The following is a 17,478-nucleotide window of genomic DNA, read 5'->3' as shown; positions in this document are numbered from 1 at the left end:
GAAATGGTGACGAGATTCCCCGTTCGGTTGGCTCGGAGGTTTCGAAGCGGCCGATGCCCCGGTTTGCCAGTTCTGCCGAAGTTTTTCCTGGTTCCAGTTTTTTACTTTAAATTGTCTTCGGCATCTGCTCTTTCGGTATCTGGTTTATTGATGTTTTTTTTTTCCCTTTCCATCTCTTCTCGCTCTCTCTTTTGACCCTTGGTGCTTTGTGAAAAGTCATGGCTACCTGTTGTGTGGGCAATTATTTTGATTTTTACTGACCAAGATCATCCCTGGTCAATCTATACTATTTACAGGCAAAACGCTTCAACACAATGGGTATAGATGATGCTTCTTATTCAGAATTCCGGCAGGCTAGGCATGCCCACAATGCTCCTATCCGGGACCCAACCTTCGACTTCCATGCTGTGATTTGGAGGTATCGGCGTGCCACTATGTAGTGCGCCGCCCGGGATAACCCTCTGCTGGGGCGCCTCATATACATACTGTGACGGCACCATGGCTGGAGGATACGTTGAGAACTGATTCACACCGGAGAAATTGAGGTGATTTGTCCCCTGATCCGATGACCACGTCGGGGTCATTCCTGGAGGCGTTCCATAGCTTCCACCCATCGGTTGATACGCCGACACTTGCGACATATCCACGCTCACTCCATACGTTCCAACCGGCTGCTGTGGGAGGGCAGAGGCAGGGTCGTACCCTGGAGGGTTTGCAAAGGATGCCGGAGCTTGTGATGTCGATGGACTGGTGTTGATCGAGGGAACAAGCCCCGTCTCTTTCTGCATTTGCCGTTGTTGGAACCGATCGTACCAATTTCGGGCTTTGATCGCAATGACATACAACCATCGACTGGGAATCCTGTACTTTCCCCCGCCACTGGCTTCGGTCAGGCTATTGGTCATGGCGTCCAAGTACATCTCCAGTTTGATTGCTTGGGGCGTGATAAACTCCCCCAACCCCCCTGACCTGACCGAAAAAAAGATTTTGAGAAGAGACATCATGGCCGTGCCGACCCGGGTATAGACAAGGCTGGGGATCGATCGCATAACTTCTGTGTCACATTTGAGGAAGGTATCGAGAGTTTCCTGGGCCGCATTCATCCATTTGATTGTGACATCTACTCGCACGGCGCTCAGTGGGGTTTGGTACCGTTCGTTGCCTCCGTCTTCCGGTCTGGGAAGTGTGTAATATTGTCGCTTGATCGCATCGGGGTCTCGATACCCTTCTCCGACGGCTAGTTCATATATGGCAAGGTTGGTATAGTGGTATTCGAAGGTCATCGGCACTGTTGAGAGAGATTTAGCGACTGTTTGCTTGATATTTCAAGATCCAATTCTCCAGGCAGCAAAGGCACTGACCAGTGAGCAACTCTGAGGGGACATTCTTCATCCAGGACTGCATCCGGCTATCAAACCACCTCAGTATGGCTTGAATCCGCGACTCCGTCAAAGGAGTAGTGGAACTGGTATCATCCAGGCCGAAAGAAGCCATCGCCTCGTCAACGATTCTTTGCAGCTCAAACCACGTCGCCATATGCTTATCGAGCATATTCGGTGAATTCTCGAGGTGTTTTACACATTCCTCCATCCAGTCATTATAAAGAAGCAGATTGGGCCGGCGTGTTTTCATTGCGACTCTGTGATATGTCAGACGCCATCTTTCTTGCTGCACAAAGTCCTAATGCTTACGTTGATGCTAAGTGGTAACACCCCAGTATCGCTCTGGCTTGCTCAGCCATGTGTTGGTCGTACACACCCTGCCTGCTTGATTTGCGGTCCGTGCCATTGAGTACCCTCCGCTTAGAGGCTAACCCGATCTCCAAGGCCATCGTGGCGGCGATATGGGTATACTGATAATGCTGCAGTTTTGAAGGCGAATCAGGTGGATAATAAAAGATGATCATGAGCAGCAAAGCTTGAACCAGTTCCAAGGACTTGTCGCCGTTCATGAAAAAGCGCTCCGCATAAAGTCGAACCAACTCGCGGTTGAGGATGGCTGCTAGGCCCTCGTCCACGGCAAGAGCGGCTGCCGCAATCACCGACAGAAAAAGCACGGGTTTCGAGCGACGCAGTTGGGCGGCTGTCGTATCGCCCGGCAAAGTGACCATTGGAGAAAACCCAGTTAGATCTGTCATATAAAATGCCACCAATTCGTTGGCATAGTCCAGGCTGATCACGCCCCGATCGACAACATCTTCCCCGACGGCCAATTCCGGAGAATGTCTGGCCTGGGCTGGATTGAAAGAGGCAGGAGGGATTGAGCCATCTTCAAGAGTATGTGGATACGATGTGGACGAGCCAAAGCCGGGCGAAGCTTCCATACGTCGAAGAGATTCTGAGGTGCTGCTTGGCGCGTCTAGGATGGTCGGTAAGGTCTCTTTCGGGTCAGTCCCGAAGTCTGGTTCAAACGAGTCCTCTCTTTCACTCCCAGTGCTTTCCGTGCTACTTTCGTCGATTATGATGCGGTCCTTGAGGAGGGAGCGCATCTGGCGCATTTCTCTTTCCAGCTGAGCCACCCGCGAGTCAGTTCGCTTGCGCGGTCGCCGTCGCTGCGGAGCCACGAAGACACAAGCCCTCTTGGCTTTAACGCATCGCTGACATTGGTTAGGGAAGGTGTGGTCAGGCAGACAGCGAACTTTCAGACTCCGACATGATTCACAAGACCTATTCAGTTGCTGTGTGGGAGCGGCTTGCTGGACAGGACCGGCGTCACTCGGAGTTGTGGTGACGGGCGTGGTCGACATGGTCTCCCTCCAGCCTTGTCGCCGAAAAAAAAGAAAAAGAGGAACCGGTGGAATAGGAAACCAAGGAACAACGGGACCAAGAGCAAAAACAGAAGTCTAACGAAATGAAAACTCAAAACGAGAGCTGACAAAGAAGGCTATAAGGTGTGCAGAAAGCAAAACTTCATCTCCCGCGAGCCGAGAAGAGACCCACCGCGAAGGGGTCGAAGTTAAATGGAGAAATAAACACGCTTTATGGATGCCATTGCTAACACGGGTGACAGGCACAATAAAGAAGAGAAGAAAAGCATGCGATGGAGAGAGATGAAACCAGACCCCAAAAATCTCAGGAGATGGCGAATCCGTACTCCGTAGTGATCTGTCGGGCGTGCAGAATGAGGATGCTAATAATAAATTATAATAAAATCGAGAAGAAAGAGAAGCGAGGTCAATCCCTGATGCAGGTTCGCAGACCAGAGTCCAATGAGATCTCCACTTTCCAGGCGCTGCAGACGTCAAAACACGCCATGACGGAGAGAAGGATGAGAATGCGAGGAAGGAGAAGCACAAAGCAGAAGCCGAAGAACAAAATAAAAATAATACTAACTAACCAAGCCGGGCCGGTTTCAACCTGGAGGAGTGGTGGGTCATGTGAGCTTCCCGGCCACATGGGTCGACGGGGTCAATCTAATAGCCTTTGGACGGCGCCTTTTTCTTCGTTGATGCCTGCTGGACAGTAGGAAATAATATGCGCAGATATCGTCTTTAATTGGCAATCCTCCAGCCCCGAGTTCATCTGTTGATTACTACTGCGTAAAAACGTGGACCTCGGCGGAGATGGGTTTCCGATTGGTGTTCAGGAAGTACCATTCATCATTTCCCTTTTCCTATCCAAAGCATCAGTTTGTGACTCCAGAGTACATGGGGCCAAAAGAGAGATGAGCCGGAGAACCCCCCACAGGAACGTCAATCCACGAGAACTCGAGGAATCCGAAGAGCAAAATCAAAAATCATCAAAGAGAACTTCGATAACTGACCGAAACCTGACGAATCAGGCGACGAGGCATCCCCACTCGGCGCATCGACCCTGCGGCCCGTTGGAACATCGATTGCCGCTTCGGGAAATTCCCAAGATCCCCCTGGCTGAACGCCTCTTCATACGGAGTCCTCAGTAGTTCATGCTACTAGTACCAGCCTACTAGTACTACGGAGTGCTATGGTCCATCGCAGTCATCGGATGAAGGAGATGAAGATCGTCTTGGCCTTCAAGAATCCAAGTACTCCTACTCCGTACTCCGCACGCTACTTGAAACCAGAAGGTCCTGCCCTGTTCATGATCCGACTGACTGACACTGACAGCGGACAGATCTTTGCCTCTTTGCCTCTCGGGCATTTGTACCACCTTCCTATTCAGGTTCATTTTGATTTGTTGGACATGTTGACAGCGCTCTCGGCACATGTACCGATTGTCAACTTTTCCCTCAGTTGAATCCTTCCGTTTCGGCCGGAGCACGGAATATTTCCGCTCGTTGAACTTCATTTAGCTCAGGCAGGGGCTGGCATGGATACTGGGCCGTTGACACGATAGAACAGACCTGACTCTGCAAACTTCATTCCGTAGCGAACTCGCTAATCATGGACCATGTCTTCGTAGAAACCGGTAAGCGTAAACAGGCATGCTAGTCGACCCCGATGATAGCGGAACTGAACACATCCATACTAACAGGGGTCCGACGCCCCCGTGGCTGGAAATAGAACCATCTGCATATCTTGTCTGATCCTCGAGGCGAGGAGTGAGAGTGACAAAGTAAGCTTGGTTTAGCACCTCCCACGTGGCCCTGGAGAGCCCCGGCTAATCCCTGTACCGTTCCTGATAGACCACTACGCCGTACTAGTCTAATAGACATCGAGCGGAGCCATGCACTGATCAAACCCTACCGGGGTGATACCTGTGCCACCGCACTTTTGTAACCGACGGTGTCTCTAGTGCCCTGCACCTAGTGGCGACCATCTCGACGGCTCAAGACAACGGTATTGCGCCAGACATGGCTTGAGGGAGGGGAAGGGAGGGGCCAAAAGGGCGTCGGCCGATGATGGTCGCTGGTAGAACTGCAGTCAGTAGTGGAACTGTAGAACAGAAAACCGCCCCAACAGTCATGCACGCAACACGTGGTAGATCTTGCAAGACTGATTGTTATTCTAAGAAAAGAATGTAGATCCAAGGGGGCAGAGTGTCAGAGAGTCTGGTGGCTTGCATTGAATGTCCTTCCTAAGCGGCCCGCCGGGGCATTTTGGAAACCTTCCCGTTTCTGTCTAAGCGAGCAGGTTAACACGAGAAACATTTTTGGTATGCAGTTCCCGAAGAGTAATGTCTCGGGAAAGGTGCAATCTTCGTGATTCATGTTGTCTAATGAATCTTCTGCAAGGGTCTAGTGAGTTGGGTGCATGGGCTAGGCTCCTGGATACGGAGTGCGGCACTGTCATGTATAAGCGCATTTAGTGAGTTGAAGTAAGTATTGAATTTAGAGCGCTTTCAAATGTTATGAGAAATGAACTCTGGGAACACCGGTGGTCCTGGATGTGCAGGATGTCAACAACGTTGCAAGATCAGTAAAGAGAGCGTAGACCGGGACATAAGTGGAAAATTTTCATCATGAGGTTTATTTGGCCAGAATGCTTGTGGCTTGATAGTAGGGCGCCCTTTGCCAGTTTTCCAGTCAATCATGGCGTTCTTGTCAATCGTCTTTGGGCACAGACTTCGGGAGAGGGGACTTAACCGAATCCGGTCGGAAATAAAGACCGGGCAATTCGTATCAGGAAGTCAAAAACTCCAAGCTCCAAAGTCTCAGACACTCCAAGCCACTCCAGGGAATGTTGTCTCTGGCGTTGGGGTAACGATGGGCACGTGTCCGTTACCGCAACAACCATCTTCTTGGATATCGGCTTTACTCCGATGAGATCTTATTATTATCTTATTAGCACAGGGCACGTCAGATAATAGATCTAGGTCGATCGCTAGCGAATCCGCAGACTCAGTCCAACCAGATTACGGAGGACAAGATTAGTACCGCCTCTAACGGTTGAGACTCGAGATGCGGTGCTGGGCAGTACACTGGAACAAGCACGCAGGGGCTGGAAACCTGGAATGAGGAGATCTCACTCTTTTGCGTCAATCACACCCTTCAGTTAACTACTTAGTACTGAAATATATGGTTATGGTTAGATCGTCAAAATCAGATAGCCATGGACATGATGTCAATGACTGCCTCGCTAGACGTGGGAATCGACAATTCCGGCATCCGAATGGGACTAAAAAGTCCAGGGCAGATCGCAAGTTACTCTGCAATCTGAATGTCACCTTGCCTTTTCCTGACCGTTGCCCTAGTAGAACCCTACCTACAATCCTACATAAGTTTGGGATTTGCACCGGTGGACGATCCAGCCTGTCCGTCTCCGTCGGGTCTCCTGAAAGCTGATTTTCAGTGGATCTTGGAATACGAACGATCTGCCCTGAATGCTGACGGTCTGAAACGAGAATCAACCCGCTGATTATTAGCTTGGTCTGATTAGAAACTTTTTTTCCGTTCCTCTTTTTTTTTTTTTTTTTTTTTTTTTTAATCTTTGCCTAGTGGAGTCCACCCCAGTCCCCACTTCAGTCCTGGAGCATCCGTTACTCCCGTAGGTACAGGGCATACCGATGTCCGGATTGCTCAATGGTTCTGCGCCAGGGACAGAGCGTCCGGAAGAATATGCACGGAGTACTACACCGTCTGCACGGTTGCGCGTTGCAGGAGGGCCGGGTCCAAGGTGGTACATTGGAGGCCGTATCTCATCTATTATGAGATTATCTGCTGAGACATGGCCACGGTGATTGGGGGCTTGGCCCCTTTATGAACCGCTAAGTGGTGGTTTATGACGCGGCCCCCAACTCCATTTCTTCCTTGCCAAAGTCGATTTCGGTGGCCGTGCTGGACTAGTTCGAGTATCACGTTGATAAACCAGGACGATGGTTATTGTTCTCCTGGGGCTGTACGGAGCAGTTATAAAATCGAAATCTTGGGATCAGGAACTTCTACGGAGTACAGTACATCCCTAGTATCATCTATGTCGTAGCCGTATCCTCACGGGGGTTGGAATAGCCTCGTTTTTTTCCCGGTTCGAAGGGTCCGTGTCGAGGGACGGACGGATGAGGGCAGGGTATCGTCAGCAACAAAGCTGCATTCAGAGAGTGTGCAGTCACTGCAGTGTGCAGTGAGAACTGGCAGTGAATGTCGCCCCGATCGGCACCGAAAACTCCCTGCCAAGGCCCACAAGGCTGGTCGTCAGTGGCCGCTTGCCACCAACTTACAGGCTGGCGGTAACTGAGCACGCGACAATAATAAAATAAATTGAAAAAGTCGTGTGTCTCCTGGAACCGCCTGTCGCTGCCGATCCCCGTCTGTCTTTCTCTCCTCTCTCTCTCTCTCTCTAATCTGCATCCTTTTGCAAATTGTTGTCCCTTCCCTACTTCCACCCTTCTGCATTGAACTCCTCCATTCTTGGAGAATTGTTCTTCCCCCCTTTATATATACGCCCTCCTTTTTGTTTCTCTTAACTTGGTTCTATTGGAAATTCTATTCTTTGGCGCTCTGACCCTCCGACGCCTGCCCATACTCCGTAATTCTCCCCGGTCTCCCATTATTGATCTTCTCCCTTCCATTCATTCCCTGGTGGGCGCATTCACCATCCTTGCCTGGCTTCCGCCCTGTCCGGTCACGTACCACCACCACCGGCTCTATTTGCTTTCTTGTGTAACCTCGAGTCGGAGCATGCGATCGCCGAGTCGTTGAACTGGACCACGGAAGATTAATCAAGATAAAATAGCACATTATACCGTTTATCCGCCGCAATGTGGACGTCGCCGTCCCGAATCCTCCTTTCCGTCAGCACGTTGCTGTTCGCCGTCGCCCAACCTACCACGAGTGCCGATGTCACTTTCCAGGACGTGAGGAATGAGGTGGTGAAAGATTATACCGGCCAAGGGGGTGACATCCCCAATAAGAAATACTTCCGTGAGTGCTTCCATCCCGGCACGCCGTTTTGATGAGTTCGGATTCTAACCAGTTTTTAGGGGAATCTAGGTACGTTTGCCAACACCGCGACGCTGTCATTCTGTCCTGTCTCTTCTACTAACCTTCACTCCTGGTAGTTTCCATTATCACTACGATGGACGGTAGGTTTTTTTCTCCCTCGCTTCCGATAAACCGGTTCAGTGGTGGCGGTTGAGTTTGATCGCTAACGAGGATCCAAGGTTTGCGAACGAGACTCTTCCCCCGGAGGAAACCATCCCTCATCTGTCGGAGCTCATCCGAACATACCTGTCAACCATGGCCGATCTGGGAGCAGAAACATGGATAATGCACGGCACAATGCTGGCGTGGTGGTGGAACCAAAAGGTTGAGCTTGCCAAGCGCCATGGGATGCACAACGTGTTGTCCGCTGACGGTTGCCTAGATCTTCCCGTGGGACAACGACATCGACGTTCAGGTCACGGAACCTACGATCCGCTTCCTTGACCAGTACTATAACATGACCGAGCATCATTTCGACATCCCCGGCGTCGAGGGCGGACGATCTTATCTACTCGAAATCAACCCGTTCTACGTCATCCGGTCGACCAACGACAAGGCGAACGTGATCGACGCGCGATGGATCGACATGTCTTCCGGCCTCTTCATCGACATCACGGCAGTGCGCAAGGATGATGCCGCCGTGGAGAAGGGCGACGTGACGGCTTTGATGTGCAAGGACGGCCATCGCTTCGACGTAAGTGGCTGGCGCCCATGTCGCACAGCAGGCGCGCTGACTTCCCGGTCCAGGAAAACGAGATCTTCCCTCTCCGCAACAGCCATTTCGAGGACTTCCCCGTCAAGATCCCCTACGACTACACCAAACTGCTTGTCGAGGAGTATGGCAACAAGGCGCTGACGGTCACCAACTTTCAAGGGTATGTTCTGGCCCCTCGTCCGACCGGTTGGGGTCGCAATCGCTAATGTCATTTCTTACAGTCACACTTTTAATGAAGAGACGCTGGTGTGGGATAAAAACGAGTAAGTGCCCGTTCCTAGCATTCCGAGGTGGTTGTCTTGCTCACACCACGCTTTAGGGAGAAAAAATCCAAGAGAGACTCGGTCCCGCAACGGAAGGCTGGCATGCCCGTTCGAACCTCCCCCCTCGGTCCCCGACTCAGATGATTGTGTGCGACAACCCCTTACTTCCCGTCGCGTCCTGAACTATATATAACTCTCAGGTCTCTTTACCTACACTCATGATAATAATGATGTGAGCCAGGATTGGATCTAGCAACATCTCTTGCATATACCAGGCGTTTGTTTTGAATCTGCTCAGCATCACCACCCGGATATTGGTTGTGATTGGCATTTCATTTTTGGAATATATTTTTCTCGTCTTTTGTCTCGGTCGTCTAATCTTGGTTTTTCTTTTCATTTTCTCTATTTCTGTGGTTCAAAATCTGGTTGGATTGGAGGGCGTGTCAATACTAGATTTTCTCTCCGGAGAGCGAAATACATGTATATATATATGGTTCTTGAACAGGTCGACAAGTTCTTATGTATGGATATTTAAGAGACTTGGGTGTTCACTGTTTATTGTCGAGTCCTATCCTAATTGAGCGGCGGGAGCAGCATAGCCCGGATTAGGCAGCAAAGTATCAGTATCGGGATGATCGATTAGTGCTGACGGCGCTACGTCAAAGCTTGACGAGAGTTGCAACGTTGTTAACTTGTTGGATTTGGGACTTGGGGGCGGTTTGACAATGCCTTCCGTCCCAACATCCGGATTGACTATTCTATAGAGTATAGAGAAGTGAGACTCGAGCAACACATGCGGATCACGTGTCTCACCGTTGACTCACTGCAAGACACAGTGACGTCACGAAGCATCCTGTTCTCCCCGAGGCATATCAATATCAATTATCGACCGGCATCATATGGGAGGAAAGTATAAACGTCTAGTTTCTACATTAGACAGACGAAATTCTAGCAATTACCGGATCCAGTATAGCGGTACCTGAGCGTCTCCAGCGGAGTCCTCCATAGACCCTGACTCTGCCTTACATAGGTGAGTAGCACTCAGCCTTCCAGAATAGGAGGCAGTGACAATGAAGCTATACCTAGTGTATAACTACCACATGCTTCCACGGTCGCTCCATGGAACAAGGGACAAGCAATAACACATTAGTAAGAATACGAGACCGCCAAGCGTCGACGGCAGGCCCAGACCCACTATGAGTCGATGACTGACGATCCATCGTTTTTTGCCTGACGCTGACAATCTCCATGTGTTTTTTCCCTATCTGATCTTTCCCCTCTCATTCTTTCTGCTCCTTTGCTGTGCTCTCCTACTCTGCGGAATCTCCTTCCGAACGCATGAAAAGAATGTAGAAGGGGTGTGCACGTTATCTCTATATCATGTCCTTCCCCACGGAACCCACCCCGCCGATGAACAATCCCACCGCCCCCTTGTCGTCATTCCCCGCCGCAGAGGGCCCCGAGAATGCCTCGACCTCTGTCGCACACAGCTTGCCAGATTCTCAGGGTCTGCGAAGCTGTGTGACCTGTCGTCGAAGGAAAGTCCGTTGCAACAAGCGATGTCCATGTTCGAATTGCACGCGGGCCGGCATCGAATGCATCTTTCCTCCACCCGGCCGCGCGCCGCGCAAGTCGAAGCGACCGCAGGATGCGGAACTGCTGTCGCGCTTGAAGCGCCTCGAGGGCGTCATTGAGCATCTGAGTGAAAAGAATGCAGGCGCTCTTACTACGCCTTCCCCACCGCAACAAAAGGAGCCCGCCCCTGCCGATCCGTCTCACTCTGCGGATAGCGAAAACTGCCCGTTCGCCAATATGGACCCTCGGGAACCTCCCAAAACGCGAAATCTAGAGCACGAGTTCGGTCGATTGGTGATTGAAGAAGGGCGTAGTCGATACGTGAGCAATCGACTGTGGGCAAGTCTTGGAGACGAGGTGGGTTTTTCTACGGAGCTATCGGATTAGCGTTGTCTGTCGATCGGATCGCATCGCACATGCTGACATGATATTAGGTGGAGGAATTGCAGGATATTCTCGACCCGTCGTCTTCGGACGAAGAAGACTATCCATCACCAGAGTCGTCGTCGACGCTGTCCGGCAACCATGAAGGCTTCTTGTTCGGTTTCTATTCCCTTTCGCAATCTCTACGCAGCTTCCACCCTCCGCCTGCAAAGGTCTCGATGCTGTGGGATATTTATTCAGAGAACGTTGCGCCACTGGTTCCTATCATGCATAAACCTACGGTCAAGCAGCTATTCGCCAATGCAGCTCGGAAACCAGAGTCGATGGACAAAAACTCCGAGGCGCTAATACTTGCCATGTACTTTGTCTCGATTGTCAGTCTTTCCACCGAAGAGTGTCGGGCTAAATTTGGCGAAGAGCGAGAGGTCCTCGTGGGCCGTTATCGATTCGCGGTGGAACAGGCTCTCGCAAAAGCGAACTTCCTAAATACCCAACACATCATGGTTTTACAAGCTGCTGTGATCTTTTTGATCGCCGTCCGTCGAGAGGATGACACCAAATTCGTATGGTCTCTGACTGCTCTTGTTCTTCGTCTTGCGCAAGGACTGGGCATTCACCGAGACGGCACTAACTTTGGGCTGAAGCCCTTCGATACTGAGATGCGGCGGCGACTCTGGTGGCATATCTGCTTACTGGATATTCGCTCATCCGAGGACCATGGAACGGATGCTCAGATTCATGAGAGGATCTACGATACTCGACTCCCCTTGAACATCAACGATGAAGACATCACTCCCGGTATGCTGGAACCGCCCAAAGAGAGAATCGGCTATACCGACATGAGTTTCTGCTTGATCCGATGTGACATCACCGTCGCCCTTCGACGAGTGAGCTATGCCTGCCCGAATAACAACTTCCCGGGACCACCTCGACAGCCCTCCCCCGAAAAATGTGGGAAATTGATCAAGGCCGTCAATGACCGCATTGAGGAACAATACCTGAAACACTGTGATACGAGCGTGCCGATTCAATGGGTCTGTGCGACAGTTGGGCGTCTCATCCTGACGAAGCTCTGGCTGGTGGTTCATCATCCAATGACAAGACCATATCAAGGGATCAACCTGACCAATGACTCCCGTGAGAGCTTGTTCGTTACCTCGGTTCAGGTGGCCGAATTTTCTCGTCTTTTGGCGGCAGACCAAAACACTCACAAGTGGAATTGGCTATTTGCGACCAACATGCAATGGCAATCCATTGCTTTTGTTCTGTCGGAGCTCTGCGTTCGCCCCATCAATCCTCTAACAGACCGGGCATGGAACGCGGTCAGTTCGCTCTACGGTGACTGGATGCGCACCGCAAAACAAAGAAAAGGAATGCTGTGGCGCCCTCTGGCTCGGCTGATGAAGCGAGCGAGTGCTTGCCGCGAGAAGAAAAAGGAGGAGATGCGGCTTCGTGGCGATCCCTACCCAAGCGCCTCAAATACTGCCGCGCCACGCACCTTCTCTAAAGGACCACAAATCGTACCTCCGCCCGTCTTGCCTCAACTGTCGGAGCTTGAAGCTCTGTATGGAATGGACACCAATAGCCAACCCGACCAGGAACCTACTATTGATCTCCGTAGCGGGCCTTTGGAGGCCATCAATGGCATGTTTCCAGGCGTGGACTGGTTTGCTGTTCCTACTTCTCAGAGTCCTTCGGAGCAGTCGCTATCATATAACCCGAACCCGAATCCTGATCCGACGATGACTCTTCCAAACCAATCTCCCGTGGTACCATTGGCGCCACAAGGAGACCTGTCTTCGCCACAGCTGAACTGGGATGAGTGGGATCAAGTTATGCGCGACTTCCACATGGATCTGCAACAGGCACATACAACAAACCCTACCGGCAACTTTTCGGCCAATGTGTCTGACTGGTTTATGTGATTGGTTTGATTTGACTTGTTTCTTTTCGCTCGCCGGTAACACCGGCACCAAGATGCCCTGGCGGCCATCTTTCGCACAACGTTGTATAATTGCATATATTCATGATTCCCCGGAGCTAGTTTTGGACTACTTGACACCCCTCTCTTTTAAAAAAACGACACTCCTCTCACACGGACAACTCTCCACTATTTACGAAGTATGATGTACGATACATGGGTTACTTGTGCGTTGTGACCTACTTATATAGCAGCATGGTTTAGGAGATATTGGCACAATAGCATGGCTGCGAACGAGTCAACTCCTGTACTATAATCTTGGAAATATATGAATACATTCCCCAAATATCATTTTCGTTTGAATCTGTAGGACAATACAGACATTTTGGCAGGAAACCTTGCGATCCCACGCCCATCACGTGACCAACCTCCGCGGCAGAGTACACAGTAGCTTCATCCTCTCCGCACCTTCACCCGCCATCTCCGACCAAACACAAGCACTCCCGTCGCTCCCTCGCCATCAATTGACCTTCCCCGGTCGAATCTCAGTGTTCGTCATCACCATGCCGCAAAAACGCTCCCCGGCCACCCCTACCACGCCGACCTCCCTCTCCTCCGGCCCCAAGACCCTCACCAGCAACTCCTCCGTCATCGACATCGCCCACCACGTCTGGCAACAGTATGTCGCGACAACGCCGCAGCGCACCCTCCTTCTCGACGCCTTCATGGCCTTCCTCGTCCTGATCGGTGTGATTCAATTCGTGTACTGTGTTCTGGCTGGAAACTATGTACGTGCTCATCTACCTACTTACCTACCTTCCCATCCATCTCCAACGGGATGATCGAGAATGAGATCGAACCTACAACCCAAACAACTTGAGGATGTGAACCAAATACTAACAGATAACCAAAAAACAGCCCTTCAACGCCTTCCTCAGCGGCTTCTGCGCCGCCGTCGGCCAATTCGTCCTAACGGCCAGCTTGCGCATGCAGACAAGTTCCGAAGATACAAGCAAGAGCGCGACGGCGTTCAAGGGCAAGAATGTGAAGAACGTGGCCGGTGTTGCGGAGGGGGGTATTTCTCATGAACGGTATGTTTTGAGATTCCTTTTGTTTTTCTCCCCTTCCTTTTCTTTCGCCGCCTTGTGGGCGTATATTGCTTTTGTTTTATGTTGTTCGTTATGCTAACGGGTTCTCTTGGTCGGTAGGGCCTTTGCGGATTATATCTTCGGGAGCTTGATTCTGCACTTTTTCTGTATCAATTTCATCAACTAGATGGGTTGAAAGAGGTTGGGGGGGTGTTTGTGTCGTGGAGTGTGGTTATGTGATGGATTGGGCTGTTTCCTCGTCCTGGAAAGCTGAATCGAGCGTCGGTCCTGGTCTGTCTGGTCTGTGGTCGAATACCTATCTGTATGTTTGATGTCGTCTTGAGGACGATTGTCGTTGAATTGAAATATTAGCATTTAACATCCACCTATACATCATTGGATTGGTATACTTCGGGATTGGTTTGAATACACACGCGAGGTTGTGCTGGTTGCTTCCGAGTCGTATAGTGGTTTTTAAGCGTTGCTACAGGGCATAATATATCCTCTATAAGAAGAGTTGTATCCTTTCAGAGGCATTGGAAGACAGAGTTTGGAATATTAGACGCCCATTTCGACTATCCAATTTCTATCATTCTCCAATCACGAATGCAAACCACGGGGTATATAATCTATAGCTCAAAGACTAGATGATAAGATTTGTACAAATATAGACATCCTCAAGTCTAGAACGCACGACCAGGTTTCCTCTTGATCTGCGGCTTCTTGACCACGCTTCCACCACCTCCAGTAACACCATTCCGTGACGACGACGCCGTGACACCGCCTCCCCGCTTGGCAACGACAGGACGTCGCACAGCGGAACGACTGCAACCAGTACTGCTACTGCTGCCGCCTACTTCGATCTCCTTCCTGCGGCGAGACGGGTCGTTCTGCTCTTCTTCGCGTCGCTTGTCTGCGGCGGCACGTTCGCGGTCCGCGGCCATCTGCGTTTCGATTTCCATGCGTCGGTTGAATTCTAGTTCGGTGACACGGCGCTCCCGCTGCGAGTAACCTTTTTCCTTGACGGAGTAGAAAACGCCTCCTAGTTCGGCGAGCCACTGGTTCAAAAGATGGTTAGTTTCGGTTGGGTTGGTTCTGGTGGGAAGGGGACATAGGGGAAAGGAGACTTACGTGAGGGTCGACTGCCGTCACGGTGGACATGTACTCCTTGCTTGTTAGGATCAACTCGTGGTAAACGACGTACTCGGGGACATATCCGAGACCGTACAGGGCACTGGTCGGGTGCAGCTGCATGGTGACACTGGTGCGGAGGTTGATGAACTCGCCGATACCCTTGACGCGGGCCGCCTGGTGGTAGAAGCCGGAGCAGATGCACTTGCGGATCTCGTCCCAGTCGGTGCCGCAGCTGACGAGCGGCATCTTCTGCGCGATCATGATGTCGTGAAGCTGGTCGCGGACTTCGCGCGCGCGCCGCAGGGACTTGGCGTGGAGGAAGTGCTTGATACACCAGCCGTCGGAGTAGCCGTTGGACTTCCATTGCGAGTATACGTGAAGGAGGGTTAGATGGTCGGATTCGGGAACGAAGAACTTTTCGCGCGCAGAGTCGGATTCTTCTTGTCGTTCCTTCGGGCGGTAGAATACGTTGGGCACGGAGAGCATGGATACGATGCTTAGCATTTCCTCGCTGCAGCCGTATTGCTCAGACGCTGTGATTAACAATTTGGCAAGTGGCGGGTCCATGGGGAAGGGCGTCATCTGACGTCCTAATGGGGTGAGATCGCCGAGGTTGTCTAGCGCTCCTAGGGACCACAGCTCGAATAGCGACGTTGTGATGGTCTCTTGGGGAGGAGGATCCATGAAATCGAAATCCAAGAGGTCCTTCACACCCAGCGATTTGAGAAGCAGTACTGTGTTTGAAAGACTGGTTCGCTGAATCTCCGGGATTGTTTGCAGGTAGAGTTCGTTCTTATAGGCCACCTCGGTGAACAGACGGTACGCTTTTCCAGGTCCCGTCCGACCGGCTCTGCCAGAACGTTGGTTGGCGTTGGCTTGGGAAATGGGCGTGATTTGGAGTGTGTCCATACCCATGCGCGGGTTGTAGACCTTCAGTTTGGAGTATCCTGCGTCAACGACATACATGATACCATCGACGGTCAAACTCGTCTCGGCGATGTTTGTCGCAACGATCACTTTCCGCACGCCCGCCTCGGCCTTCTCGAAAATCTTCGCCTGTTGCTCTGCTGGCATTTGACTGTAAATGGGCAGAATGCTGAGCTTTGGCGGATCATTCAACATCTTAAGCCGTTCGTCAACCAGCTCGCAGGTGGCCTCAATATCCTCCTGTCCGGTCATGAACACGAGGATATCGCCGGGGCCCTGCGACACGTGGATAGCCAGTACTTGTTTCACGGCACTATCGACGTAGTCCTCGCAAGGGGTTCGCGAAAAGTGAACATCGACGGGAAACGTCCTTCCTGGTATGATAAATTCGGGAGCGCCACCGTAGAACCTCGAAAAACGATCGGCGTTCATGGTAGCTGAGGTGACAATCAATTTCAGATCTCGTCGCCGAGCTAGGACTTTCTTCAAAAGACCCATCAAGACATCCGTATTCAAAGCTCGCTCGTGCGCTTCGTCCATGATGATACATGAATATTTGTCCAGATCCGACTGGACCAGCGATTCTCGCAGAAGAACACCGTCTGTCATGTACTTAATCACTGTCTTGTCGCTGGTGCAATCCTCGAAACGGATGGCATATCCAACCTCATCGCCCAGGTCAACTTCCATTTCCTCGCTCACACGCTTCGCGACACTCATCGCAGCTACACGGCGAGGCTGCGTGCACCCGATCAGACCAAACTTCGAGTAGCCGTCCTCGTGCAGGAACTGCGTCAGCTGCGTAGTCTTTCCGGACCCCGTCTCACCGACGACCACGATTACTTGATTATCGCGTATAACTCGAAGCAGGTCCTCCCTTACCGCAAACGCCGGCAGGTACTCTCTCTGTTCCCGAAGCGTCTTGCTCTTACTGAATGAGCTCTGGCCTCCTTCATCCTTCTTCATATGCTTGGCAAACTTGTTTCCGCTCTTGTACGCATCTTCCACAGGCATGGCCACGGCGCTGTCGCCCTCATCTTCCTTGACTCCCATCAAGTTTCCGAGTGTCGTGCCCGCCACCGTCGTGGCCTCCTGCGCCTGTTTCTGTCGCTCCCGCTGCTGACGGCGATCCCGGACAACTTTGCTCCCCTTCCGACTGAAAACCGCCATATCACTCTGCGGATCTCGGACAGCGGAGATGGGCTCCAGCTGCTTGGTGAAGATGGTCCGGCCATCGAGAAACGGGGGGCGCAGGTCATGCACCAGCAAATGGATACGGGTCGCTTCTTCATCTTCGGGCATAAAATCGCCATCAAAGTCGCGTCGCTGGGCCACACCCGACGTGAGCATTCGATTCGTCTCCCAGTTGTCGATGTCCTTGCGCTTGGCATCGCGCAGCTGCGGAGGCAGGTTGGAGCTTTTTTGCCGTTTGGCTGGGGGGCCGTCGGACGCCATTGTGAGGAGGAATTTCGGGACTGGATGGCGGTGTTCAGGAAAGGGGGTTCTCCGGTTTCGGTTTGGCCGCGATGAGGTCGAACTGCCTGCTCCAGACGTCCTGGCGAGTCAGTTGGAGTCGAGGAGTTGAGCGCAAGGAAAGTCGCCGCTCGAGAGAGACGGGAAGGCAAACAGTGCAAA

General features: G+C 51.7%; 5 protein-coding genes across 5 annotated transcripts; 3 read left to right on the top strand and 2 right to left on the bottom strand.

Moving 5' to 3' along the window:
• Window positions 1–338: 338 nt before the first annotated feature.
• Window positions 339–2,746, bottom strand: LDX57_005789 (uncharacterized protein; the record flags this gene model as incomplete). The annotated part of the gene is made up of 3 exons (XM_046087475.1): window positions 339–1,288; window positions 1,362–1,639; window positions 1,692–2,746. The coding sequence occupies 3 exons, from the start codon at window positions 2,744–2,746 to the stop codon at window positions 339–341; spliced, it is 2,283 nt and encodes a 760-aa protein (XP_045943442.1).
• Window positions 2,747–7,613: 4,867 nt separating this feature from the next.
• Window positions 7,614–9,247, top strand: MNN4_2 (putative mannosylphosphorylation protein (Mnn4); the record flags this gene model as incomplete). Its single annotated transcript, XM_046087474.1, has 6 exons — window positions 7,614–7,776; window positions 7,836–7,845; window positions 7,914–7,937; window positions 8,016–8,160; window positions 8,219–8,530; window positions 8,584–9,247. 6 exons carry the CDS (start codon window positions 7,614–7,616, stop codon window positions 8,755–8,757), a joined length of 828 nt encoding a protein of 275 aa, XP_045943441.1. The 3' UTR covers window positions 8,758–9,247.
• A 947-nt stretch (window positions 9,248–10,194) lies between these two features.
• Window positions 10,195–12,698, top strand: LDX57_005787 (putative C6 transcription factor; the record flags this gene model as incomplete). The annotated part of the gene is made up of 2 exons (XM_046087473.1): window positions 10,195–10,746; window positions 10,824–12,698. The coding sequence occupies 2 exons, from the start codon at window positions 10,195–10,197 to the stop codon at window positions 12,696–12,698; spliced, it is 2,427 nt and encodes an 808-aa protein (XP_045943440.1).
• A 559-nt stretch (window positions 12,699–13,257) lies between these two features.
• OST2 (putative oligosaccharyl transferase subunit Dad1) lies at window positions 13,258–13,969 on the top strand (the record flags this gene model as incomplete). The annotated part of the gene is made up of 3 exons (XM_046087472.1): window positions 13,258–13,482; window positions 13,613–13,785; window positions 13,903–13,969. The coding sequence occupies 3 exons, from the start codon at window positions 13,258–13,260 to the stop codon at window positions 13,967–13,969; spliced, it is 465 nt and encodes a 154-aa protein (XP_045943439.1).
• Window positions 13,970–14,465: 496 nt separating this feature from the next.
• On the bottom strand, window positions 14,466–17,298 carry DHX38 (putative mRNA splicing factor RNA helicase (Prp16); the record flags this gene model as incomplete). Its single annotated transcript, XM_046087471.1, has 2 exons — window positions 14,466–14,840; window positions 14,914–17,298. The coding sequence occupies 2 exons, from the start codon at window positions 17,296–17,298 to the stop codon at window positions 14,466–14,468; spliced, it is 2,760 nt and encodes a 919-aa protein (XP_045943438.1).
• Window positions 17,299–17,478: the final 180 nt, after the last annotated feature.

Source organism: Aspergillus melleus, assembly GCF_016097325.1.
Source record: "Aspergillus melleus strain CBS 546.65 chromosome Unknown contig3, whole genome shotgun sequence".
In the NCBI taxonomy this organism is placed as follows: Eukaryota; Fungi; Ascomycota; class Eurotiomycetes; order Eurotiales; family Aspergillaceae; genus Aspergillus; species Aspergillus melleus.
The sequence above is the reverse complement of the archived record's forward strand: the minus strand, read 5'-3'. Positions and strand labels throughout refer to the sequence as shown.